Below are 25,051 nucleotides of genomic sequence, written 5' to 3'. Positions count from 1 at the left end.
TTTGGTTCATTAATTTTCAAAATCATGTCAATAGTCTTTCCTACTATTGACATCACAGTATTTGCAAAATTCGACATATGTCGCTTTCACTTGTGCCAAAATTCTTTCACTCGTTTATAAGTGACTAATTTATTGCACCATTTGCACAATTTTTTTCCACACTGTGCCATCCTTTTAAATTTCAATCGGTGTTGTTAAACTAGATTTTACAAAGTGTTAATCAATGTTCCATTCTTTTATTCTTACCTAGTAGGGTAAGACTTTTGTCAAAAAATAAACGTATGATAAGACTTGTGTTGTTACACTAGATTCAAACTTCAAGCTGATCGAGGCACTGAATATTAAAACCAATGTATATGTAGTTAATTTTTTTTTTTAATCTTCAGTTTAATTTTGTTTAAAATAATTACAAGCTCTCAAGTTTAATTCTCATGCATAAAATTTATGCTGAACATTTAACAAAACCAACGCAAGTCATTAAACTGATATCGTCCATTCGTTTAACCAAACCTTGCTTTGACTTTTGTTCTCAATTATCATAAAGAACAAGGCCTTATATTATCTATGGACCTAGGACTTAGCTTTCAACAATGATATTTTCACGTCATAATTTTTCTACACATTATCCTTAATCCTCTTTACACGAATTAAAAAGGGATATAAGGTTAGACGATGTAAAAAGATTATGGCATGATGGGAACATTACTCTTTTCACCTTCAATAGGTGAAAGTATAAACGAGTTGCCATTAACTGCTTTTTTGAATTGTTTTCTTTTGTCACTAAAAAGAAAATTCCGTTTGCGAGTTATAATTTCTTCATGTTGAACTTGTGAGAAGTCACTGTCTTGGAATAATTCAGCTAGCAACAACCTCACCACATTAAGTGTAGACAACAGAAAAATTCAGTGTTCTGATGAGGAAGTTGACGTTCCATAATGCATAAATTGCCCGTGAAGCACATAACTGTCTCGTGAAAAATGCCACCCTAGTAAGTGAAAACTGAGCACTACTTCCAAATGTTGTCCCTCAAAAACAATCCACTAGTCCCTATTATGGTGGTCCACCAAAACAAAAATGTGACAAATATCAAACACCTCACACTATTGCAATAAAGGGGCGCGTATCAAGTGAGATGAGTGTTTGTACAAGGTTGGGAGAGAAAATCTAAACCATATAATCTTACATGGATAGTTAGAATTAAATCACAAAATCATGTGTTTTGTCATCATTAAATATTTTTTTAATCCTAACTATCCATGTATGATTGTGTGATCATGATTTAATCTCCTCTTACCCTCTCATTATAAACACTCTTCTAACTTGATACACATCCTAGAATTAATAACTGAGAAAAATTACATTCCTAAGCAACACCATAGAGATTCAAATCTACAAAATGTCATGTTTGAGATCCTCTTTTGGCTCAGATTATAGCTATGAGGATAACATTGTTAAATGCATAGGCAGTAGTAACAAACAAAGGAATAACAAAGAAAGAGAGATGGGTGGTTGGAGGTTGTTTGATGAAGAGTGATCAGAGATTTCCGATGAATCCACAGCAAGAGGCATTCCATCACTGTTTAGAGAGCAGGACTGAGGGTAAGAGCCATCGGTGTTCAACATCAAAGCGCGGAGAACCGCAGAAACCGTGTGCATATAAGCTGTCCTATTTTTAGCCAGAAGCCATGTCAAGCCCATGAGCTCACAATCTTTGTTGTGGATCTTGGTGGTCCTGTCTTCTGCTTTGCTTGAATTTGAAGTCTTCTTGTTAAGCTGCGTACAAGCAATATTTCAATGAGAATATCAAAAGAGGTTGCATATGATATGAGTGATTACACAAAAGGGGTTTGGTGCATCAAAGCTTCTTAAATAGCATCTTGGTTGGTGTAACATCCACTCATAGATAAATGGTCTCAGATGCACATCAAGGCTAATACACTACCTAATCAAGGTTTTCAATAGTGTGGCAATATGCAATTATTAAATTATTTTTAATGAAACAGCAGTCCTGAATAATATGTTTAAATGCAACAAAAATAAAAGTTGCGACACCTAGCTTGAGACTTTAGATGATAATTTAAGATTCTGAAGCAATTGCAAGAGCGACAAGGGACATCATTTTTGCAAACTGCTAATTATAAATCAGAAACAAGAATGACAAATCCAAACGAAGCCACAAATGATGTTGTCATCTAATCCTCAAAACTGTATGTTACACATCAATTCACATGAGAGAAAGAAAAAGAATAAAATTAAAATTCTATGTTAAGGAACCATCATTTATGACTGGGGCAGCCTAATAATAAGAACAGTCAAATTGACAAATTGTATAAGACTATAAGGTCTTTTAACATTTAACAAAATGACAATATTCTGTCATAATAAAGAAAGCTTGTTTCACATATGACCATATTATTTGAGTTGTTTTCCTATTTAATCCAAAATAGAATAAGCAAAAAGGACCGGTTCTAACTAAACTGTCCTCTTAATACCATGAATGACAAAACTACAACTTAATTTGAAGTACCAAGATAGCGACATTGCACTTGCTTAACATTTATATTAAAATTTATTCAATAACTTCAAGGCATTAGAGTTAATACTGTTTTCCTCTCTAAATTCTCACATGACAAAAAAAATAGTTACTGCGCTACAAAAGTGTACCACTCATCTAGTCCACTATTGGTTCTGTCCAAGTTCGTGAACCACACAAGCTCCAAAGGCGCGTGAGAAATAGTGCAAAAGCTTAGAAAGCAACCAACATCACAAGTAAACAAAAGCAAGACACAACTTTACCAAGTACCAAGCATGAGTGAAGAAGTCAAGAAGATGGAGATGAAACCCAAACAAACCATCTTGATCTTCTTCAATTTTTCAATAAGATCCATCAAATTCCAAGTCACAATAATGAACTAAGCAAAATGACACCAAATAGAACACCAAAACATGAAAAAACACCCTAGAGAAAAAAAAATATAGTTTTTTTTTTTTAAAACATACAAACACAGAAGGAAAACTCACCAAATAGAGGGTATTTAAGCACTTAGAGCACCCTCCAAGACCTGGTAAGCCATTGACATTAGTGCTGCTACTCAAGCAATTCTTCTCCAACCTTCTCACAATTGCATCCCCAACAAGTTCCCCACTTTGGCCAACAGAAAATGAATCAGGGCATGTCAAGTGGTGCAGCCTAATGCCACAGAAGCAATACACCACATCACAAGTCTCATTAGGCTTTGTCAGCTCAACCCCTCTCACTACCAAGGCCTTTCCCAGCTCATTCACACATGTTTCGGAGTCATCTGGGAGCAAAGGCATCATGTCATATGCTGATGTGGCATGGCCATGACCATGAGCATTGCTGCTATGGCTATGGCTATGGCCTGCCATGCTGCCTAGTGCAGTGGCAGAATATGCAGAATACAACCATGCTGCAAGCACTGGACAGCACCTGCTGTGGTGGAGCTCCATGTCAGCACCACTTTTGGCACCACTACATGCACTCTTGATCCCATCAAAGAGCTCATCTGAGAGGGTGAGAGGGCACCCTGAGACATCAGATTGTTCTGGGAATGCAGGGATTGTCGTTGCAGGCTTGGATGGGGTTAGCAAAATGGGCTTAAGGGTTGTTGTTGTTGTTGTTGCTGAGTCAAGGAGGCACAGGTAGCAAGGGAAGAAGAGGAAAAGGGTCTTCAGGAAAAGTGTCAGTGACATGGTGTTAATTCTAGAGATTGAAAGGAGAAGGGAATGGAAGAAGAAAAAGATTATGTCTTGTTTCTCTAACCAAAAAGAAGAGAATGTGATGATGTTAGTGTAGGTTATATGGGTAGGAACCAAAGGGAAAAGGCAAAGAAAAATAAAGGGTAAAAAATGATGGGGTTCTTGTGTACAATATATAAAGATTAAAAAAAAGGAAAAAAGAGTGGTGGGGTTGTGGAAAGTTTGGCAGTATGCTACCTCGTTTAAGATATTCTAAAGTACTCGCCCTCAGCAAAGTTTAGAGAAGGGTTTAGAATGTAGTATCATGACCAAATCATTCATGCAAGAACTACATTTGATTTAGGTTGTGGTCTTGTAGCTTGTTTCGAATCATGTTATATAATCTAGAATCACGTTAGTTACTGTTCCAAAATAAGATTTTTCAGGCTTAAATACAAAGTACGAAAAGTCTAAAGTATGAAATTGTTAATTAATTGGACTTATTCAATGAATTAGTCCATTGACTTCGACCCAATGAAGACAGCTTAGATATGAAATACAAAAAATCTAAAGTATGAAATTACTAACTCATTGAACTTGTATTGGGACTAAATGATACAATTAATATAATTTTTGGCAAATGTTTACATAAATTAAGTTTGCAGACAACTTAAGTCTTATTTTTTTCTAAAATTAAGTTTTCAAGACAAAAATTTACTTTCAAACATATTTTTAGATAATTAAATATAATCTCAAACTAATTTTAGTCTCAAATATTTTTTAAACACTTCTGCTGGAAATGTAATCACAAAATTAACGTTGTTAAGCTATAATTTTATGGGTTTTTTTATTCCAAAATTATTATTTTGTTGTTGTGTGGTGTTTGGATTAGAGTGTATGAATATGAGTAGGTAAAATGTATTTAATACATGCCATTGTGAGCGCAGAGGGATGGTTAGAGTTTTCACATGATTGGGAGGGTTCTTATTCAATGAGTAACGCAGAAGTGCCCATATCTTAATTGTTTCCACCAGCAGTTGTTGCAACCTTTATTCTTCTTTTACTCGTCACTCCTAAATCCTAATCATGGAAATGAATTATGTGCTATTTACGCTTTTTCTTGTGGGGTGTATAGGGGGCTAGGAGCCTAGGAGCAAATATTCTCTTTTTACAAGTGAATAACTGTGATATATTTTCCAAGCCTTGATATTACTTGATCAATTGTATCATAAGGATAAAGTTAAATGTAGTATTATATAATTTTAACATGAAGAATTTATGCTTTCGTACATCATTTGAATAAAATCTATCACCGGCGGTTGCATCAACTAAGACAAAGTTATTCTAATTGATTTAATCCATGATTTTAGTCCGAGTCTTAGACATATAATTGTTAAAAAAATAAAAATACCCAAAAAATTGATTTTATGTTACAAAAGGAAAACAAAATTAAAAATGTCCTACTTATAATAATTAATAAGCACATAATTTGAGTTTGAATTTTGTCTCATTCTAAGATTTGAAAAATTATCCTCTCATCTCAAATTTATATCTTCTAAAAAATAAACAAAAACATTTGAAGGAAGTGATTTCAAAACCTAACCTAACTGAATTCTAATGTTAGGATGATCATCGTGAGATTTATTCAAAAACACTTCTATCTATATTTCACTCTATTTCTAAGTTGATAGTAAAGGGATTTGCAAAAAGCAGTATCCATTCCTGATTGAGAAGCCGAAGCAAATAGTTTTTTTTCTAGAAGAAAAAGCAAATAGTTTTTTTTTTCTTGTTTAAATTAAGAATTTCAGTTTTTCTTTATTCTTTTCTTTTTCCTTATGTCTTTGAACGGAATTGTGGGTTCAGAAGCCTGTCAGGAGGCCAATTGTAATTTTCATTATATGTTAAATTTTGCTATGCTTTTTAGTTTTTTCAAGAAGATTAGCAATTAGTATTTTGTTTAAATAGTCAAGGTTGGCTGTTTCCTCTTTCACTTTCCTCAAACTTTCATATTCAGCATATAGATAATGGGATACCTCTAATCATATTTATCGAAAGTATAACAAGAAGATTCTAGTTTGAATTTCCATATATTCTTTATAAACTTTATAAGGTCGATCTCTTATTTTATTTGTTTTTGTTTTTGTCTTTGTGGCCATTATTTGAAACATCTTATGATACCTGCCTAAAGGGTATAATAAGATGGCGAGCAGTAATTTTTCACTAATTACTTGAAAAGGGTAGAGAAATTGTTAACCAGCGACAGTCAAGAAGTTCAGAAACTCCGAGGGACTTTAAAAAATATTACTTGTTTCTAATAATCCCTCATTATATAGCCTAGTATAAAATACAAAATTCGTTGAGTTGTGTTACATTGATGCTTATAAGTCACTACTACATTAAAATTATTGCTATATTTGTATTTGACATATCTATTCAATAATTTTAGATAGTTTGGGATAAAATATTTTAAGTATATATATGTAAATATGTTTAAATTTGATTTTCATTCTCTAATATATTTCTTAATCTTGATCTTTATAAATTTTGGAAGTGTCACAACAACAGATAGAAATCATTTTAAAATTCCTTAATATTTTATGCTTTTTGATCGAGTTTTTCTATGCATAACTGTGTCTAGAGTCCCCACAAGCTGTAAAATATATAAGCTCTGAAACTTTATATAGGAAAGTGTTTTTGACCCTTCTGCATATTTTTATGTTTTGACCCTTCTGAATGTGTTATCCATGATTTTTCAATTTTTCTACTTCCAAAGGATGGATGTAAGATTGTAGGCTATAATCTCTAGTGTACATTAATAATATCAAAATTTAGTGTATAATCTTAATATCTAAGGATCTCTATGCAATAACCTACATAGTCCATAACATTGTAATTAAGGATCTTTATGCAAAAATAAATTCACCAATACTCTCTCTCTCTCTCTCAAACAACTAGTTTTCTTTTTAGCAGGCTTTGAGCTCCGAGCTGTTGGAAGAGTAGCACGCTTTGCAGTCTAAAGCTGCTAAGGAAACGAATGGTAGCAAAAGGCTTCACTCTCTTTCTCATAATGAAACTTTTCTTTCATCAACCAGCTAGTGGTTATGTCATGTGAAACCCTTTACTGCATATTCAATAAAAACAAAGGGGGACACCTTTGTTGCATATTGGATCAAGGTGTGGCAATTAATAGTAAATAATACACTTTTTCTTCTTCTTTTTCTGTTATAATTTTTTTAAGAGTAAATAGTCACTTTTGTCCTTGAATGTGTAATTTGTTGACAAATGTGTCAATGAAATATGAAAATACAAAATTTAATCTTCAAAAGTATAAAAAGTACGACAAATATATCCGACCGTTAACTTCCGTCTGTCACCTTTAATAAAAATAACCTACGTGATAAAGAAGGACAAATTTGTCATTAAAATGATTGTCAAAGTTGTCATCTCTAATTGCGAGTATAGAGACATATTTGTTATATAATATTTTTTTTTTACTTTTTGTCTTCTTACATACGCTAATGAAAATACAAAATTTAGTTCCCAAAAATGTAAAAAATAGTGACTAAGTCTGATGTAAAACGAATTATTATAACTCTCAAAATAGTGTAAATTTTTTTTTTTTTTACTTTTTGTCTTCTCACATGTCTTTTTTGTGTGTTAATAACATTGATTCAAGGGTTAGTCAGACTTCGTTTTACAAAATTTAGTTCCCAAAAGTGTAAAAAATAGTGACAAAGCCTGATGTAAAACAAATTATTATCTTTTTTTTTTTACTTTTTGTCTTCTCACATGAGTTGCTGAGAATGATTGATGGGGGTTTGACTGAGCCTGATGTGGTAATGTATAACACAATTATTGACGGTTTAAGTAAACATAAACTTGTATTGAGGCTTGCAATATATTTTCTGAAATGCCTGTCAAGGAAATTTCCGCTAATGTTGTCACTTATAATAACATTGATTCAAGAGTTAACAACCAAATGATTATTTTTTTTTGTAGTTAAAGAAAAGTAAGAAGAATTCACCAAAACAATAATATTTTATACATGTCTCAATCATTGATGAACTTTAAAAACTATATAATGGAAACAGACATGTGATATAACTCTCTCAAAATTTGGTCGTAATCATTATAAATTTTTCAAAATTATAATAATTTGTCATAATCTATTATTAACATCCGGATATATTGTCGCACTTTTTACACTTTCGAGAACTAAATTTTGTATTTTCATATTTCATGGACACATTTGTCAGCGGAGTAGAAAGATAAAAACTAAAAAAAATATATTATATAAAAAATATATTCTTATGCTAGCAATTAGAGATGACCACATTGACAAGGAGTTCGATTATTTTTTCATGGCAACAACATGGCATTAAGCACTAGTATGTTATGGTCTAAACTACAGTTTTATCTTTCCTTTTTAATTCTATATATGAATGATTGTATCTCCACTGAGTTGGTAAGTAACATCAACCATAACAACGTTAATCTAAAGTTCTTTGCCTAATCTAACTCGTAACCAAAAAAGAAATGGAAGGTATCAATATGATACCTTCTTAAAAGCTTTTGTTGGGTTCTGAAACAAACCACTCAAGTGGCCCTTTCAGCTATATTTACCACTGTCAAGAGAGTGTGAATGTACCAAAGCCTCATAGCTAAGAGTCTAGTACTTCTTTCTTGCCATCCCATTTTTCTCTAGTTCTGTCCCCTTGTCGAAACTTTTATGAGCTCTACCTTGTATATATCTATAGTCGATATGAGATCTTAACACATTTTTCTCATGCCAAAAATTGTACATGTGAAGCATGGAAATTGTATGATTAATTTTTTTTATTGTATTAGGAAAGTCAAGAGGCTGAGTAGATTTTTGGACAACTGAAGGTGATCCGATATCATATATACAATAAGCTCCAATACCATCTTGAATTAGAGCTAAACCTAATTCAACTTTCAAAGCTAACTCATGAGATGAGAATATCCCACTTTTTACAAGCTTTACTCGGACTATATATATTCTTGATGTGGGATATCAACATATCCCTTTAACTTTTTAGCAAAAGCTTTTTTGACTAATTTTCCTAACAGTAGTAAGGATGTCACAAGCTGTGATTGCTAGCTGTTATCAAAGGTCAATCCCATACCTCAACAAGAAATGGTGAAAAAGACGATGGAAAGAAGAGGAGGGTAAGTGAATCTGTTCTTTCTAATTTAATAATAATAATAATAGTGTTAAGCAATTTAGTTAGTCAATCTAACACAAAAATAAGTATCTTCCTATGTTTCTATCCAAATAAATTGACAACTGATTTTGCTAGGAGATCTATGACATTTAGTAAGCTAATTAGTAGCAAGTCATTAATTTTTATTTTTTTTGCACTATAGCAATGTAACTGCAGGAGACTCAACAGAAAGACAAATATTCTTGGGGAGGGAGCAGCATACCAAAAGCCATGGCAAAAGCTCAAGATGGAAATGCATAAACCACTCTCCATTTCTCTCTGAAGGATCAACACGGTTATAATTTCGTTTGGTCCTTGTTAATATTTTAGGTAGCGAGTCATTGAAGAGCCGAGCATTCAGAAGCTTTTACCTAAATCATCATTCGGGGATTTGCAAATGTCAAACCATTATACACACACACCCACCCTTGGAAGATTTTTGCAATCACAAAATGATAAACTAAAATAGTTAAACAGGATCAGATTTTTAATAATTAGAAGACTAAGGAGAGTTAAAACGTAATCAGAGCTTCAACATGAGATGTGAAGCCAACAGTTATTGAGAACTACAGTGAGTAGCATTAGCTTTGTTTATAAGGGTGGGGGGACAATTACAATGACACAAAATATATGAAGCATTGATCTTCTTTGCTTTAATACTCTCAAGCCTACTCTGCGTTGCTTTTAAAACTTTGACAAGTTTACAACATTAAGGCTAACCCAATAGATAATATGGTAACATCTCACCCATGTTCATTAGAATACGAATCAAATATCTAACATACAAACCAGAAGCAACCATGATTGTAATAAGAATCAAATGAGAAAAGTAAAGAATAGGACTTACATTGAAAATCATTCTTGTCTCTGAATCTGAATAAATATGATTGCAGAATCAAGTGGGAAGATGGAATAAAAGTAACTCACACAACTCCAGGTGTCCTAGCTCTCCTTTTCCAACCTACAACTGTTGGCAATGGCTACTGATATACTGATATTGCTATTACTAATATGCAGAAAAATAAAATATACTAAACTTGATGAGAATTCGCTGCTCATTTTATTCCAACTATTCCTATATACAGCAGATACAATAGCTAATTGTGATAGTGGAATTTGTTATAACAGAATTACAGACACAGCATAACCAAATTGGTTGTAACAACTAGGTAGTGGAATTAGTGGAATATTCTGTTTGCAGCCTTGTCCCCTTACGCGTAATCAGAGAGATAAGCTGGTCTCCTAGTGGTTCTTCGTGGTCAGTTATCTGCCACTACGATATTGCTATCAACAACACTCCAAATCCAATCTAGCTTATTAGTTTTCCCTCCTATTTATACCTTCTGACTCCTCCCTCTCTTTTGATTTGGTTAGGATCTCTAACTAAATCTCAGTTAAATACACATGTTAAAAACTTCAACTTACCCTAGAGTGAGCATACACAGAAGAAACCAGCCTTGTGCTTGCTATTATACCTCCTAGCATAACTTTTTTAATATGATGTCTGCTAATGAAGTTGCTCTGATTGGAAGGATTTGTTTACATTGCATCAATTCGAACATCAAGCAAGACTGATAAGCAACAGCAAAATAGAGCTTGTCAATGTGACTGCAATTAAGTTGACTTTCCACCATAACACATGTTATGAAAGTATCAGCACACAAATGAAAAGGAACAAAAATTTCAGACTTTGGAAAAAGTTGTCTTATGCCCAGAGTCCATTAAAATTGCATGGTTACTAATATATGATTTTGAAATGATTAGCCTTCTTTTTTTTGAGTTATTTTGATTACCTAATGCAGATAACCCAGGAGAAATTAAAGTTGTCAAATGGACATGTGAATAGAGGTCGTGGTAATCCATGTATGAAGAATGCCTTAGAAAAAATGGGTCTATTTCCATCCTTCACGAAGCAGTTTTTCTTATTTACCATACATTCATCTCCTTCGTGCTCAATTAACATCTGAAAACTGTCATGTTTGTATCGTATATGGCAGCATTGTCTTAAGCTTCTTTTTTTTTTTCTTTTTCTAAAAAGAGAACAAGAAACAATCAGAATAAATAAATAAATCAAGTTTTACTTTCTATGCTTTTAGGCAAATAAAGTCAACTATAAGAGTCCATCTTCTTTTTCATGTGTAACAATAAAAAAGAGATAAAGATTGACTAGTTGTCTTCAAAATTCAAAATAATTAAATGTATAAATAGAAAGCATCTCACCAAGTTTTACTCTTACAACAGGCCTCAAGCAATCATTTCTTGAAGATGTTTATCTGCCTTATCATTCCCATCTTTTTCAAAGAGAGCACAACTAATTATTACAAAAGTTTTCTGTCACGAATGATGCCACCAAACCCAGCCATAGCTGGGTTGGTTAGGACACTACCATCCATGTTAAGGGCAAAGACATGCGGCTGGGGACATTTCCACATGTAATCCATGTAACACGTAAGGATTAATTTGATTAACATAGTCAGAATGCAAAAACATTCCAACCTTACTAAACAATCTCTTCCAAAGATTAAACTGCTTAGCTGTGTTTGGCAGGAACCAAAAAAGCAACTTTCGATGTTATCAGCATCTTATTAGATATCACTTAGAATCTTGTTTTGAAATCAAGAGACAGAATCATGTAGATACCTAAATCTCATACTTAAGCATGTATAAAATGTATTGTCCGCATATAAAAACGGAAAAGCTACATGTACAAGTTGAACCATTCTAAAAAAAGTTATAAGCTTTTAGACTTATGGCAAGTTATCAGAATAACTTCCATAGAAGGATGTTGAAGATTATCTGAGCATAAATCTATGAATCTATTAAGACTAACATGTCTTGTGGTGTACCATTAGATGCTGATATCAACTTTCCATTGGTTTTTAGAGTGAAGAAACAGAAAGCGTGAGCAACTTTTCACATCTCATTTAAACTGGCATGAGAATCACATGCAAAACATAAATCAACAATAAATGCTGATATGAAAAGGAATGAAGTATCTAAACTGTATTGAATGAATATCAGTATCTAATTCAGAAAACAGAGAATCAAATTAAAGCATGACAGACACAGCAGACTAAAAGGGGAAAAAATCAGTATTCAAATCTGATTCATGCTCAAGCAAGGGTGTGGGTGAGGGGTATTAGCTCATTCTCTATGATGATCACTGGGCAAAGATCATCAATGCTTCATTCTCAATGAAGTAAACTCAAAGTTTCGGCAAGCAACAAGAAGGCTTGATAGTCTTGAAGCAGATGATGAGCAAAGCTTTGTAGAGAAGTGGGATAGAGACAACAGGATTCTCCACCAACTCAAAGTTGTGCATGATTCAAGACTCAAAAATTGTCTGAGCCTGAGCGACAATGGAAGAGATTGGGAGACACAATGTGAGGTGGCAATAGAATTGTATTAGATTGGCAAAAAGAGCAATTTCCCACTCTTCCAATTGTTCCACAAACAACTTAATACTGTAACATACTCCACTGAAAAAGGGCCACTACATGGTCATGAGTTTACTCGTGAAAAATATATAATCTGAATGAACAAAAAAGTGCCACCACAAGCTATGATAGCAGCAAGTGAACCCCAAAACAGATTTCAGAATAACTTAGAACAAAGGTTAGTGGAAAAGATGATAACATCAATAGGAGGGTAAATTAGTTCTTTCTAATTTAAAAATAATGCTAAAAACAATTAGTCAAGTCAATCTAACACAATATAAGAACCTTCATTTACTTCCTTCCAAAATAAAGACAACTTAATTTACTAAACTGATAAGCTCTAAACCTCTAGAAAGCTAACCAATACCACAAATATTAAACTATAAAATAAAATGTGAGATCCTTCTAAAGAATCTATCCCTTATATCTCTTTTCTTCATTAGAACACTCATTCAAACAAAACTACCACCAAAATAAACCATAGCCTTGTAAAATGCTTCAATTAATTATGTCTCAATAATGGCCTCCGGAAAAATATCAGCAAACAAAAACAATTATGTTAGTTTCAGAAAACACAGGCCCTAGTACTTGAGGCAAATGGAATCAAATATGAGAGATACAGAATTCCAAATAATTATGTTCGTTTCAGAACGGTCTGTTATGTGAAACAAAAAATGAAGAACAACTAAAGAATCACAAAAAGTAGATGAAGCAGATAAACAGTACATTGGTAAGAAAAAAGATAGTTATGTCAAGTCTGAAAACAATCCAACACTATTAATGAAACTAACAACACTGTTAATGAAAATTAAAGTGGCAGAGAGCCCATAACACAGTCCATCTTCTTTTTTACGTAATCAAAGGTTAAAAATATTGTTGTCATAAAAAAATAACCTGATGTGAAACTAGAAAGCATCTCGCCTGGTTTATTCTTACAATAGGCCCTTGGCAATCATTTCACGGAGAAGTTTATCAGCCTTATCATTCTCATCTTCTTCAAAGAAAGCACGAATCAATATTTCAAAAGTTATAGCATCAGGGATGCAACCATTGTTTTCCATCTTTGACTATGCCTCATCAAACAAACCCTCTTTACAAAGCCCATTGATAATAACAGTATATGTACAGACATTTAGATGATAGCCTTTAATCAAAAGATCTTGAAAAACTCTTTGCATTCTTAAGCCTTCCCCCTTTACACATTCCATCAATAAGCATAGTGAATATGTACACATCTGGTCGAACCCCGTGATCTTTCATTTTGTTGAACAATCCAATTGCCTTGTCAAGCAGACTGTTTTTGCATAAAACATCAAGTAAAGAACGGTAGGTGATAACATCTGCACGCTTGACCTCTATCCTCTCATCAAAAGATCCGAAACATAAGAAATTCTACAAGATTTGCACAAACCATTAATAAGAGAATTGTAAGTCACTATATCAGGAACCATGTTTTTCTGATGCATTTCTTTATAGAGATTCAAGGCCTCATCCACCCTTTTAATCTTACATAATCCATTAATCATGATATTGTAACTGCAAACATCAGGAGTTACTTCCATTAGGCACATAGCATTGAATACATGTTTTGCATTCTTCACTCCACAAACTAAGACGCAGCCATCCATTAAAGTATTATAAGTAATAACATCAGGTTTCACTTTCAGCATCACAGCTAGCACATTTTTTGCTTCTTTCATCTTTCCTTCTTTGCAGAAGCCATGAATGAGAGTATTATAAGTGACAACATTAGCGGAAATTCCCTTGACAGGCATTTCAGAAAATATATTGCAAGCCTCAATACAAGTTTATGTTTACGTAAACCGTCAATAATTGTGTTATACATTACCACATCAGGCTCAGTCAATCCCCCATCAATCATTCTCAGCAACTCAATGGCAGCTCTTGTTTCGCCAATTTTACACACCCCATTGATCAAAGTCCTGGTTCAGCTGAAATCCTTGTACCAATACCTTGCCATGAAAGTGCAGTGCCTTCTTGACCTCTGACCTTTAAGACAGAGACTTTTGATGAAAAAATCTGCAAGAACTTGATTCCTACAGCACAATACCAAATAAACAAGCAGCACAACAGAACAAACCCAAAAACAAAACGTACAGCCGACAGTTGCTTACATTCAAGTGTGGGCATCTCCAAAACCTTCTCCACTAATGGTTCACGAATGTTGTCAAGGTTATGGTGTTTGGCTGATAACCCAATTTGAGGATCTTGGATAACACAGAGAAAGTCAAGTTGATTTGACCCAAATGGCAGAAACAGTTAATGAGGATGTTCAAAGTAACAAGGTTAGGAACAATTGCCTTGAGTTCCATTTGTTTAGAAAGGAAAACAACAGTGGGATAGTGCTTCATCTTCATGATGGATCCTAAAATCTTGCCGAATTGGATGATGGGAGGGGTATGACGCATGCAGAGCATGCGATTGAATTGGAAAAGAACATCATCAACATTTTGAAAGGATGGGGGTGAGAGTGAAAGTGAGGATAGGGAGTTGGGAGTGAGGGGTTTAGAAGAAGGGAAGTGGGAAACTTGGGAATGGAAAGAGAGACGGAAAACCTTAACCTTCGTGAGAAAGACATAGTTGCTGTGTATTCACGGAAATAGTGTTGGCTTGTTAATGTGAAATCCAAGTTTGGTTTGTTGGTCGAATGCCGAAGGGTATCACTATCAGGTTTTTAGCATCTGCCGATGAAAAACTTGTTATGTTAGGCGGTTAACATTATTTATCTAGTGAATAGGAATTTTCGTCTTACTCATTTTACATATTAGTTTTTATCTTTTTCAAATGTAAAAAATAATTTATATCTTTACATAAGTGTTATAAAATAGTTCTTGCAGTTAAATTCGAATGATATTCATGATATTCCAAATTTTGAAAGCTCAATGTACCATTTCATCATCTGACCAATTGGTATGTTTGGACTATGATGGAATGACTATGAAAGTAGTGTCTCAGCTTCCAAGCCAATATTAATACTGCTAGTTCAAGCTTTTCCAATTTTTGATATCGTGCCTCGACGCCATGAAGTACTTGGCTTACAAAGTAAATAGGCTTTTGTTCAACCCCAAATTCTTGTACTAGGACAAAACTGATTACTAGATTGGATACCGACAGGTACACAATGATCAATAGGCTAGACTTTGGTTTGGTCAAAATGGAAAGGTTGGATAATAAGTTTTTTAGTTCTTTGAATGCAACCTCACATTCCTCTTACCAAAGGAACTTTTAATGTTTTTATGAGGCAACAAAAAAGGTAGGGATCCTTATGGCTGATTTTGATAAAAACCTAGACAAAGAAGTGATGCACCCTGATAATTGTTGTACCTCCTTTACGCTACTCGGACTCCACATGTTAATGACGGCCAAGCATCAATCTGGGTTCACTTTGATGCCTCGGTTTGTGAGCATAAATCCTAGGAACTTCTATACTTGGACGTTGAAAGAGCATTTTTTCGGATTAAACTTCAACTGATATTTTGCCAGTGTGTCAAAGACTTCATGGAGATCAATTATGTGATGGATGACCTTCATTGACTTTACCACTATATCATCGACATAGGTTTCAATGTTCTTCCCTATCAAGTCGGGTAGGATCTTGTCCATCAAGTGTTGGTATGTGACACCAGTGTTATTCAGGCCAAATGGCATGACTTTGTAACAATAATTAGATTGTCCGACAATGAATGTTGTGTGGTCCTCAACCATGGGATGCATTTTGATTTAGTTGTATCCGAAGTAGGGATCCATGAAATTAAGTAGTTGATATCCCGATGCACCATCGACTAAATAATCGATGTTTGGTAATGGATATGAGTTCTTGGGGTAGGCTTTGTTCAAGTCTATGAAATCCACACACATCCTCCATTTTCCACTTGATTTTTTCACCATCATAACATTTGCTAATCGGATCGGATATTGAATCTCTTTGATATGGTCAGTCTCGATCAATTTCTTTGTCTTGTTGGCAATCCTCTTCATCTTCTCTTCTCCGAACTTTCTTCTCTTTTGGATGACTGGTTTGGCGGATGAATCCAAGGCCAATCGGTGGAAAAGGAAGTCCAAGTTTATGCCTAGCATGCCCATTGGACTCCATATGAACGCTCCTACATTACATCTTAGAACATAAATTAGGTCGATCTTAAACATAAGGTCCAGGGATGATCCTATTTTGATTTTCCTTTCTTCTACTATCTCTACCTCCTTTAATTCTTTGGTAGGACTCGATCATAGGTCAACGAAGTCGAGACATGAATCGACTTCCAGGGTATTAATGTTGTGATGAGAGGATTTTCGGCACCAACTTCTTTTAGCTTTTAAGCTTTTCTGGTAACACTTTCGTGCTATTGCTCGGTCGACCTTGATAGTGTCGACTATGCCATCTTCAAGTGGATATTTTAATTTCAGGTGTGTAGTTGATACCATCGCACCTAGCTTATTCTTGGAGGGTCAACCAAGGAGAACACTGTATGTCGATGGATAATTTACTACAAAGTATTTGATGGTTAAAGTTTTTTGTTTACTTGGCTCTCCAAAGGTTGTCTCTAGTTTGGCGAAACCTCGAGCTTCAATTTCTCCCATTCCAGATCCGACTAGGACACCATGATGTGGTCGAAGCAGACTATTTCGGATGTTGAGTCCAATGAATGTGTCTTTGAACATGACGTCTATTGAGCTCTCTTTATCTACCAAGATTCTTTTCATGTTGAAACCCATCATTATGGTCGATATTACCACCGGCTCATCCTCGTGGGCGGAGACTCTTTTGAAATCGGCATCTGTGAAGAAGATGGCAGGTGATGGTCGAATAGGTTGAATAAAGACCTATATAATTGATCAAACATGTCATTTTCTAATCGAGGAAGTGGATCCTCCTCTTGAAACACTGTTTTGTTTTAGATACTACAGGTACTTGTACTTTAACCGGAAATCAGATTAACATTTTTTTAATATATTCTTTTAAATATATTTTTTATTATTAGTTAAAATTTATTAAAAATGATAAAAGTTTATGGATTTCATTTTTTGAACTTAGGATATCTCTCGGTAGGAGTCAATAATTAATATATTGAGGTATTAAGATTATTTAAGGGATTAATATGTCTTTAACAAATATTTTTTTATACACATGTACATACAGATTTGACTTCATGCTTAAAAAGTAAGGTTATGTGTCAACTACGCTGCACATATTAGTTCTTATTCTTTACTTTTTTTTATGAATTTTACTCATAATTCATAATTTTTAAATAAATTTTAATCAATAATAAATATATTAGAAAAGACCTTTTGGTTAATGAGATAATGAGAAAATAAAAAAGTCTCTTTTACTATAATTATTATTAAATATATTTTCTTTTGTTCTTATTTATAAAACTCATATTAGAAGTGATGATGATTCCTTTCAAAAGCTTTTTATATTAATTATTTTTATATTAAAATATTTCTAATTAATTACATTGGTAAACAATTAGAAAAGATAAGAGTATTACAGAAAAAGATAGTTTAAAAAAAATAACATAAATTTATGAAATTATTACTATCAATTAAATTAATAATTTTTTTAATCTTTAAGTCTCGTAATTTAACTTGGTTGTGCTTATAATGCACTTAAACACATTCCACTATTCATCTTTAATTAAGGTGCCTGTAGTTAGTTTTTTATAACCACAATCATAGGCAGGATTCAATTGAAAAATAAATAAATTTAGGGACCCATTAAAAAAATTTAGGAACTTAATTAAAAATTTAGTAAAATTATGGAGACTCACAAAATAATTAAAAATAAAATAAAATAAACACCTTTAAGCAGGTTTATTATATTAATTTATTCACTAAAATGCTCAACAAAAAGGGTATAGCGGTGTAGCCGTTGCACTTCTCTACGTTCCCCCCCTCTCTCTCTCAGTTCTTCATCTCTTCTTTCTCTCTCTCTCTACTCAGTTCTTCATCTCTTCTTTCTCTCTCTCTCTCTCCCCTCACAACACACATTGAGAAAAACAACCCTCACTCCCTAGATGGGGCCTTCCGAGAACGAGCCACTTGTAAATTCCCAATTTTTCAGTTGAATTTTAACTGCAATTGGTAGATTACGATTTCCCCTACCTGAAACCCTAGCCATTTGTAGATGACTCACTTGTAAATTCGCAATTTTGTTGCTGAATTTCAGCTGTGATTGGTAGTTTCATTGCATCTTCGCGACCAATTTTCGGGAGAAAATGGCAGAACTCGATCTGTCCAAGAAAGTAGCCGATAGGTATCTCAAGCGTGAAGTCCTTGGTGAGGGTACATACGGTGTCGTTTACAAAGCCATTGATACCAAGGTAACTTTTTCTGATGTTAATTTTGTTCTGTTCGTTAAAGAAAAAAAACAAGAAAAAAAAGAACAGTTATGAACAAAATTATGAGGATATTTTAGTGCAACAATGTGTTTTTTTGTTGTTTAATTTTTTTTTTTCTGGATTGTGAGAATTGGGTCTGAATAAAGTTTAGAACTTGGAAGAGAAATTTAAGTCTCTTATAGTGAAGACGGGGTTAAGAAAATCTGTGAATAAGAGGAAAACAAGTCTTCATATAGAGCCTTGCAGTAATGTGTGGAAAGGGAATGTTCATTTATATGTATTTTAAGTTGTTTAAACATGGGTTTAGTACTAAAGCTATTCATTGTTGTTATAACTTGCAATTGTGCATATCAATTAAAAGAAAGTGCAAGCTACAAACATGTGCATTGTTGTGCACATGTTTTCATGAACTGGCCGTTTTTTTTTAATGATGACGATAATAGTACAATATTATTATTATTATTATTATTATTATTATTATTATTATTATTATTATTATTATTATGTGGTCCTTATAAAGATGTATTCATTGCATGGACAGACAGGGCAGACGGTTGCAATTAAGAAGATCCGGCTTGGCAAGCAGAAAGAAGGGGTCAATTTTACGGCTCTCAGAGAAATTAAACTGCTTAAAGAGCTCAAAGATCCAAACATTATTGAGTTGATTGATGCCTTTCCACATAAAGGGAATTTGCATCTTGTGTTTGAGTTCATGGAGACGGACCTCGAAGCTGTTATACGGGACAGGAATATTGTTCTTTCACCTAGTGATATAAAATCTTACCTTCAGATGACATTAAAAGGCCTTGCTATTTGCCACAAGAAATGGGTGTTGCATAGGTAGATTATGTTGCTTATTTGGTCATTACAAAGTCATTACTCGCCTTTAGTTCTGAGCTCAGAAGTTTTATTGTGTATTTCAGGGATATGAAGCCAAATAACTTGTTGATAGGATCCAACGGACAGCTGAAACTTGCAGATTTTGGTTTAGCACGGGTATTTGGAAGCCCAGATCGCAGGTTCACTCATCAGGTTTGCTTCTTTATGCATAAATAACTTGTGAATCCTTTGGGTATGCAGGACTTAGCACTTACAATTAGAGGACTTTGGAAATGATCTGGTTTCTTTTTGTTAATCTCAGCATTGTGAGTAAACTTTGAATTTAAATAAAACCCAAATCACCTGTTAATTGTTCTATTTTCTTCAGATTCTTCTGTAATAAAACTAGCAAACTTTTCTAAAATTTGGATGGTTAGAATTTGCAAGACTAGTCAGGTTATACCCTAGATATTTTATAATCAGGTGATTCAGGTTTGGTTTTGTATGATGCTTTGGTTTGAATTTATATGAAAACAGAGGGTGTGTAAGTCAGCTGAGTTTACCATGGAATCTCTATTATTATTGCCTGGTTTTATCCCAATACATGGACATGGGCATATGAAATGAGAAGTAGAAGTGTTCTAGATTTTGAATATGTTCTAGGATTGTGTTTCTCACTTTCTCTAGTATAATATGTATTTGATTGACTGAAGAATGGAGTACTATTTTGTTGCATCAGTAGCAGCTTACTCACGAATTTCCATGTTAACAAATGTGTTTCTTTTGAATTCCATGTCTTCCTTTCAATATCATTTTTATCCTCTAGATGTCAGCTTCTGTGTACTGTTGAACCTTAGCATGTTTCATCCTTATGTTTGTAGCTTGCACTTTCTTTTAATTGATATGCACAATTGACACTCAATACATGAATAGGTGTTTGCTCGGTGGTATAGAGCACCTGAGCTATTATTTGGCACCAAGCAGTATGGTCCTGGGGTAGATGTTTGGGCTGCAGCTTGTATATTTGCTGAACTTCTTCTTCGTCGACCCTTCCTGCAGGTAAAACAATATTGTCATGGTGATTAATGTTCATTTTTTATATGTTAAATTAATAAGTAGGTCCCTAAACTAATTGGGAATTTTTCATTAGGTCCCTAAACTAAAAAGTTGTAATTGGGTCCTTGATCTTGTAAAATTATTATGATTGGGTTCTTGGAGTTAGTTTGTGGTGACTTGAAACGGCTAGAAAATGACAATTTGTAGCGGTTTTAAAAACCTTAGGGACCCAATTTTAAAAAAAAATTTACAAGATCAATGACCCAATTACAATTTTTTTAAAAAAATTTGGGGACCTAATTAAAATTTCCCAGATTGTTCAGGGACCTGCTTGTTAACTGAACCTTTTTTATATAACTAAAATTCATAATAAATATCTTTGAATATAAATTGTATTTTGGATTTTACAATAAACGATTTAAATTTTGATGATTATTTTTATCTATTGACATTTTTTATAATAAAATAACTAATGAAATTTAATTTAGACATGGAAATAAAAGAGAGTAGATTGATAGATTGAAAGGGTGGGTGGTTAAGAAGATCAAGTATATAAAGATAAAAGGAGGATAGTTTGAGTGGTTGAGAGAGAAATTTTGACTAATTGCAGAGGTAGTGTGTGAAATGCACATCAGAAAAGAAAAATTATTGAGGGAGTGGGAAGATTGAAATCCTCGCTCTCTAAGTTGTGTATTCTCATTTATAATATAAGAGTAGATTATTTTTATGGTAAATGACAAAAGGTTGATGTTCTGGAGTAGATGGATTTTTTCTAAACATTTGACCATTTATTGCTCATCTTAACTATTTTACATATTTTTTTTTATGAGATTAACTATTTGACTTTATCTTTTAGTTTAAATTGCACTCCGATATCTGAATGATAAATCCTCAAAACTGTTTTACTGAACTGGGATTAGTTCAGAAGCTGTTGGCTATGGTGTTTATAGACAATTTTTACCACTAATTTTGGCTTCCATGTTATTCCTGTTCTGATATTTTTTTTTATGTGTTTTACTTATAATTTCAAAGTGTGTAAATGTCTTGTATTGATATAACTGTTTTACTGCAATGTTGTGTGCCAAGGATGACCACACTAAGCCTTTATTTATAATGAGCAAATAGGATCAGTGTTGATTACATAGGATCAATCTAATAATGAGTAATAAGGACTAAATCACTAATTACTATCTAATCATAAATAGCAGAATAATATGAAATCTTAACAATTGATTTGATTGATTTTGTTCATATGTTTCTGTGTACTTAGGTGTGTCCTTCTTCTGGTAATTTCATGAGTTTGTTTGTCATTTGGTAGGGTTCAAGTGATATTGATCAATTAGGAAAGATTTTTGCAGCATTTGGAACTCCATCTGCTTCTCAGTGGCCTGATATGATTTTCCTTCCTGATTATGTTGAATATCAACATGTTCCTGCCCCACCTTTGCGTTCTTTATTTCCAATGGCTAGTGACGATGCCTTAGATTTGTTGTCAAAGATGTTTACTTATGATCCAAAGGCTAGAATATCTGTACCGCAGGCATTAGAGCACAGGTATGTGTCTTAAATTTAATCATTCTCTTAAGAATAACAATTTTTTTCCCTTTCTTTTTCCCTGATTTTAATCTCTCCATTTCCACTTTAGGTACTTCTCATCTGCGCCTCTGCCCACAGATCCTGTTAAGCTTTCAAGACCTGCTCCTAAGAAGGAATCTAAGGTTTCAGATGTAATTTCAAACGAAGGTCCTACTGTCTTGTCACCTCCAAGAAAGTCCAGGAGAGTAATGCCAGGGCGTGATGGGTCTGAAGGAAATTCTTTGCAAGGAGATAAGTTTGATGACAGTGTTGTTAGTGTCAGACAGGCAGCTGGTGATAATATGGGAAAGAATGAGCCAGCTCCAATGTCACTAGATTTTTCTCTTTTTGGATTAAAACCTCCAAATAGACCTACAATTACCAGGTAAACACATGTTGACCCTCCTATCATTTCAAAGTGGCATAATAGTTTGTAATTTTGACTCTTTCAACTTAAAAAAGTAGATAGCAGCATTACACTTTGGCTTGCATATTGAACCATTAGAGGTTGAAAGAAGATAATCAAGGTTCTATACTGTGCTTTTATCTGTGTTAAATTCATGAATCATGACTAACTTTGTGAACTGGGTATGAAATTGGATCCTACAGGTTGAGTATAAAATTATGCTAAATTTAAATGGTGGAGCTATGCAAAAGCAACAATGCTCTTAGATAGTGTACCTTCAGTGCTAAACTGCTTATGTGGCAATTTACGCCTAACTTTTGGCACCATGTTGATTCAGTGTGACTAGGATTTTGGAGACCCAAATTGCTATTAGTTTAATTATGGTGTTTAATATGCTTATTTTCTATGGAATTCATCAAGTCTCATGAGAAGCCTTGCAGAGGAAGGGAAATATAGCATATAACTTCATCTTTTTTATAGAGTTGAATAATGCTAGTGTGTGCCAAATTTTTGTTGTCTTTTAATTTCTACTTGTAAATGTTGTTTAATTAATTTCTTCTCTTTGTTCTGCAGTGCTGACAGATCACATTTAAAAAGAAAATTAGATCTAGAGTTCTAGCAGCCAGAATGAATATTCTATGATGGTTCCATCAGTAAGAGAGGGGTCTGATGCATTTGAGAAAATTCTGTGAATCAGCTTCGCTTGTATGCCATTCCCTATATTTTTCTCTCTGCATAAAGTTCCCATGAATATGTTGATGTTTAAAGGAAGAAGTATCTGTGACAGCAGATTAGCATCTCACTTGAATAGTAGTTCAGAGAGCTGAAAGTAACTATCATAGACTAAAAAAAAAATAAGTAACCATACTCTTTGGATCCCTTTTTTCTGATTCTTCTGAATTTCTGTTCTCCACATTCAGGAGAACTTGTATCTCTCCACGGAAGGCCTAGAGTGAGAGCATTTTCTTAAGCCCTTGCTGTATATCTGACACACTTGAAAAAGTAGTGGTTGGGGAACACTGGATTTTAACATTGATTTGTTATTTTATTGAACATAAAGAGAAACTATTGTTTACACTTCAAGTGTATAATATGTATTTTCTTGGGGGGTTTCAAATAGGTTGTGTACCGAGCAAAAATATTTGTAGACATTGTGATTGATTTTGGCTGATTTGCTTCTGAGATAACCTTTGGTCCTTTTTTCCTTTATAGTTCTCATTCTAAAACATTGTTGGTGTTTCTGTTAGGGTAAATGATGTAGATGGATTCTGTCATGCGTGTTTGCGTGCAAATTCCTTTTCAATTTTTTCTTTCTTTCAGAAGCTTCATAAAGTAATGAAAGAACAACAATTTGTTTCCAAAAACATAAAAACATATGTCATTTAACTTGATCTCTGACATTAAGCTCAGCAACACAACCTTGGTAGCTCAAAGATGATATATAAGTGACATTCTTTTATACGAGAAAATAAATGAAAAAACCTTCAATTTCATCTCTAAAGTATTACTCTTTCTCCTATATGGTTCCTAAAGTAAAAACATTATATAAGTAATTCCCCAAGTATTAAAATCATGGTTAGTAGTATTTGAAGTATTAAAAATCTATGACATTGTTAGTAAAATATATCAATTTAGGAACTAGATCAATGGATATTCAATATTTCAAGAATTACTTATATAATTTTATTATTTTAGGGACTATATAAGAGAGAGTAATACTTGACGGATTAAATTGATTGTTTATTTAAAATAAATATAAAATTTCTTGGGTAGTATCTAACCTAAATTTTTAAGCTTTTTTTTTCTTTAAAAAGAAAAAAATTGGGTCAAACATAATATTAAAATAGAGGTTATATTGAAGTTAATTAAGAGTTTTTTTTAATTAAAAATGAAAAACTAAAAAAAGAACATATGGTTGCATCTTTAGAAGGTTGAGGAGCTTTTAAGTGTTATTAAATGATGGCGGAATGGCTTGGTAGATTTTTTGTCAATTACTACAAGCAACTTGTGAAGTAAGACCTACTATGACAGTTTTATATGCTAAAATTGCGTGTTTATTCTGTCATCTGCCATAGTAAGTCTTCCTTCACAAATTTTGACTATAGCAGGTCTTTCTTGATAGGCCGAAATTAAGTGTTTATATGAATTCTGTCATCTTTATTCATTGATATTCATATAATAATTATAAATTTACTTTTTTTTTCTCCTTATTAAAATGTATCTCACTTTATGTTCTTGACTGGAATATATTCTTTTCTATATAAGATATATGTAGCCATAGATAAAAGAAGTGTGTCCCTCACTTTAAAAAATCAAATCCCTATTTATGATATAACTGGATACCAGCACGAATTACTGTTTTGTAGTACATGCTAAGGAATAATTTTGGTTGTGCTATAAGTAACATCGGTGCTGAGTTTCGGCTCCAAGGTAACTCACTGCTACACGTAATATAGAGCAAAGGTTCTTCAACTT

General features: G+C 33.3%; 2 protein-coding genes and 1 pseudogene across 2 annotated transcripts; 1 reads left to right on the top strand and 2 right to left on the bottom strand.

Moving 5' to 3' along the window:
* Positions 1-675: 675 nt before the first annotated feature.
* LOC114418663 (uncharacterized GPI-anchored protein At4g28100-like) lies at positions 676-3,874 on the bottom strand. Its single transcript, XM_028384125.1, has 2 exons — positions 3,022-3,874; positions 676-1,773 (listed from the first exon to the last, which is right to left on the bottom strand). The coding sequence occupies exons 1-2, from the start codon at positions 3,712-3,714 to the stop codon at positions 1,435-1,437; spliced, it is 1,032 nt and encodes a 343-aa protein (XP_028239926.1). The 5' UTR covers positions 3,715-3,874; the 3' UTR covers positions 676-1,434.
* Positions 3,875-10,179: 6,305 nt separating this feature from the next.
* LOC114418666 lies at positions 10,180-15,084 on the bottom strand (annotated as a pseudogene).
* A 3,172-nt stretch (positions 15,085-18,256) lies between these two features.
* On the top strand, positions 18,257-23,787 carry LOC114418656 (cyclin-dependent kinase D-3-like). The gene is made up of 7 exons (XM_028384116.1): positions 18,257-18,702; positions 19,262-19,560; positions 19,644-19,752; positions 20,473-20,598; positions 21,914-22,149; positions 22,241-22,555; positions 23,150-23,787. The coding sequence occupies exons 1-7, from the start codon at positions 18,598-18,600 to the stop codon at positions 23,193-23,195; spliced, it is 1,236 nt and encodes a 411-aa protein (XP_028239917.1). The 5' UTR covers positions 18,257-18,597; the 3' UTR covers positions 23,196-23,787.
* The last annotated feature ends 1,264 nt before the right edge of the window (positions 23,788-25,051 follow it).

Source organism: Glycine soja, chromosome 7, assembly GCF_004193775.1.
Source record: "Glycine soja cultivar W05 chromosome 7, ASM419377v2, whole genome shotgun sequence".
NCBI lineage: Eukaryota > Viridiplantae > Streptophyta > Magnoliopsida > Fabales > Fabaceae > Glycine > Glycine soja.
The sequence above is the reverse complement of the archived record's forward strand: the minus strand, read 5'-3'. Positions and strand labels throughout refer to the sequence as shown.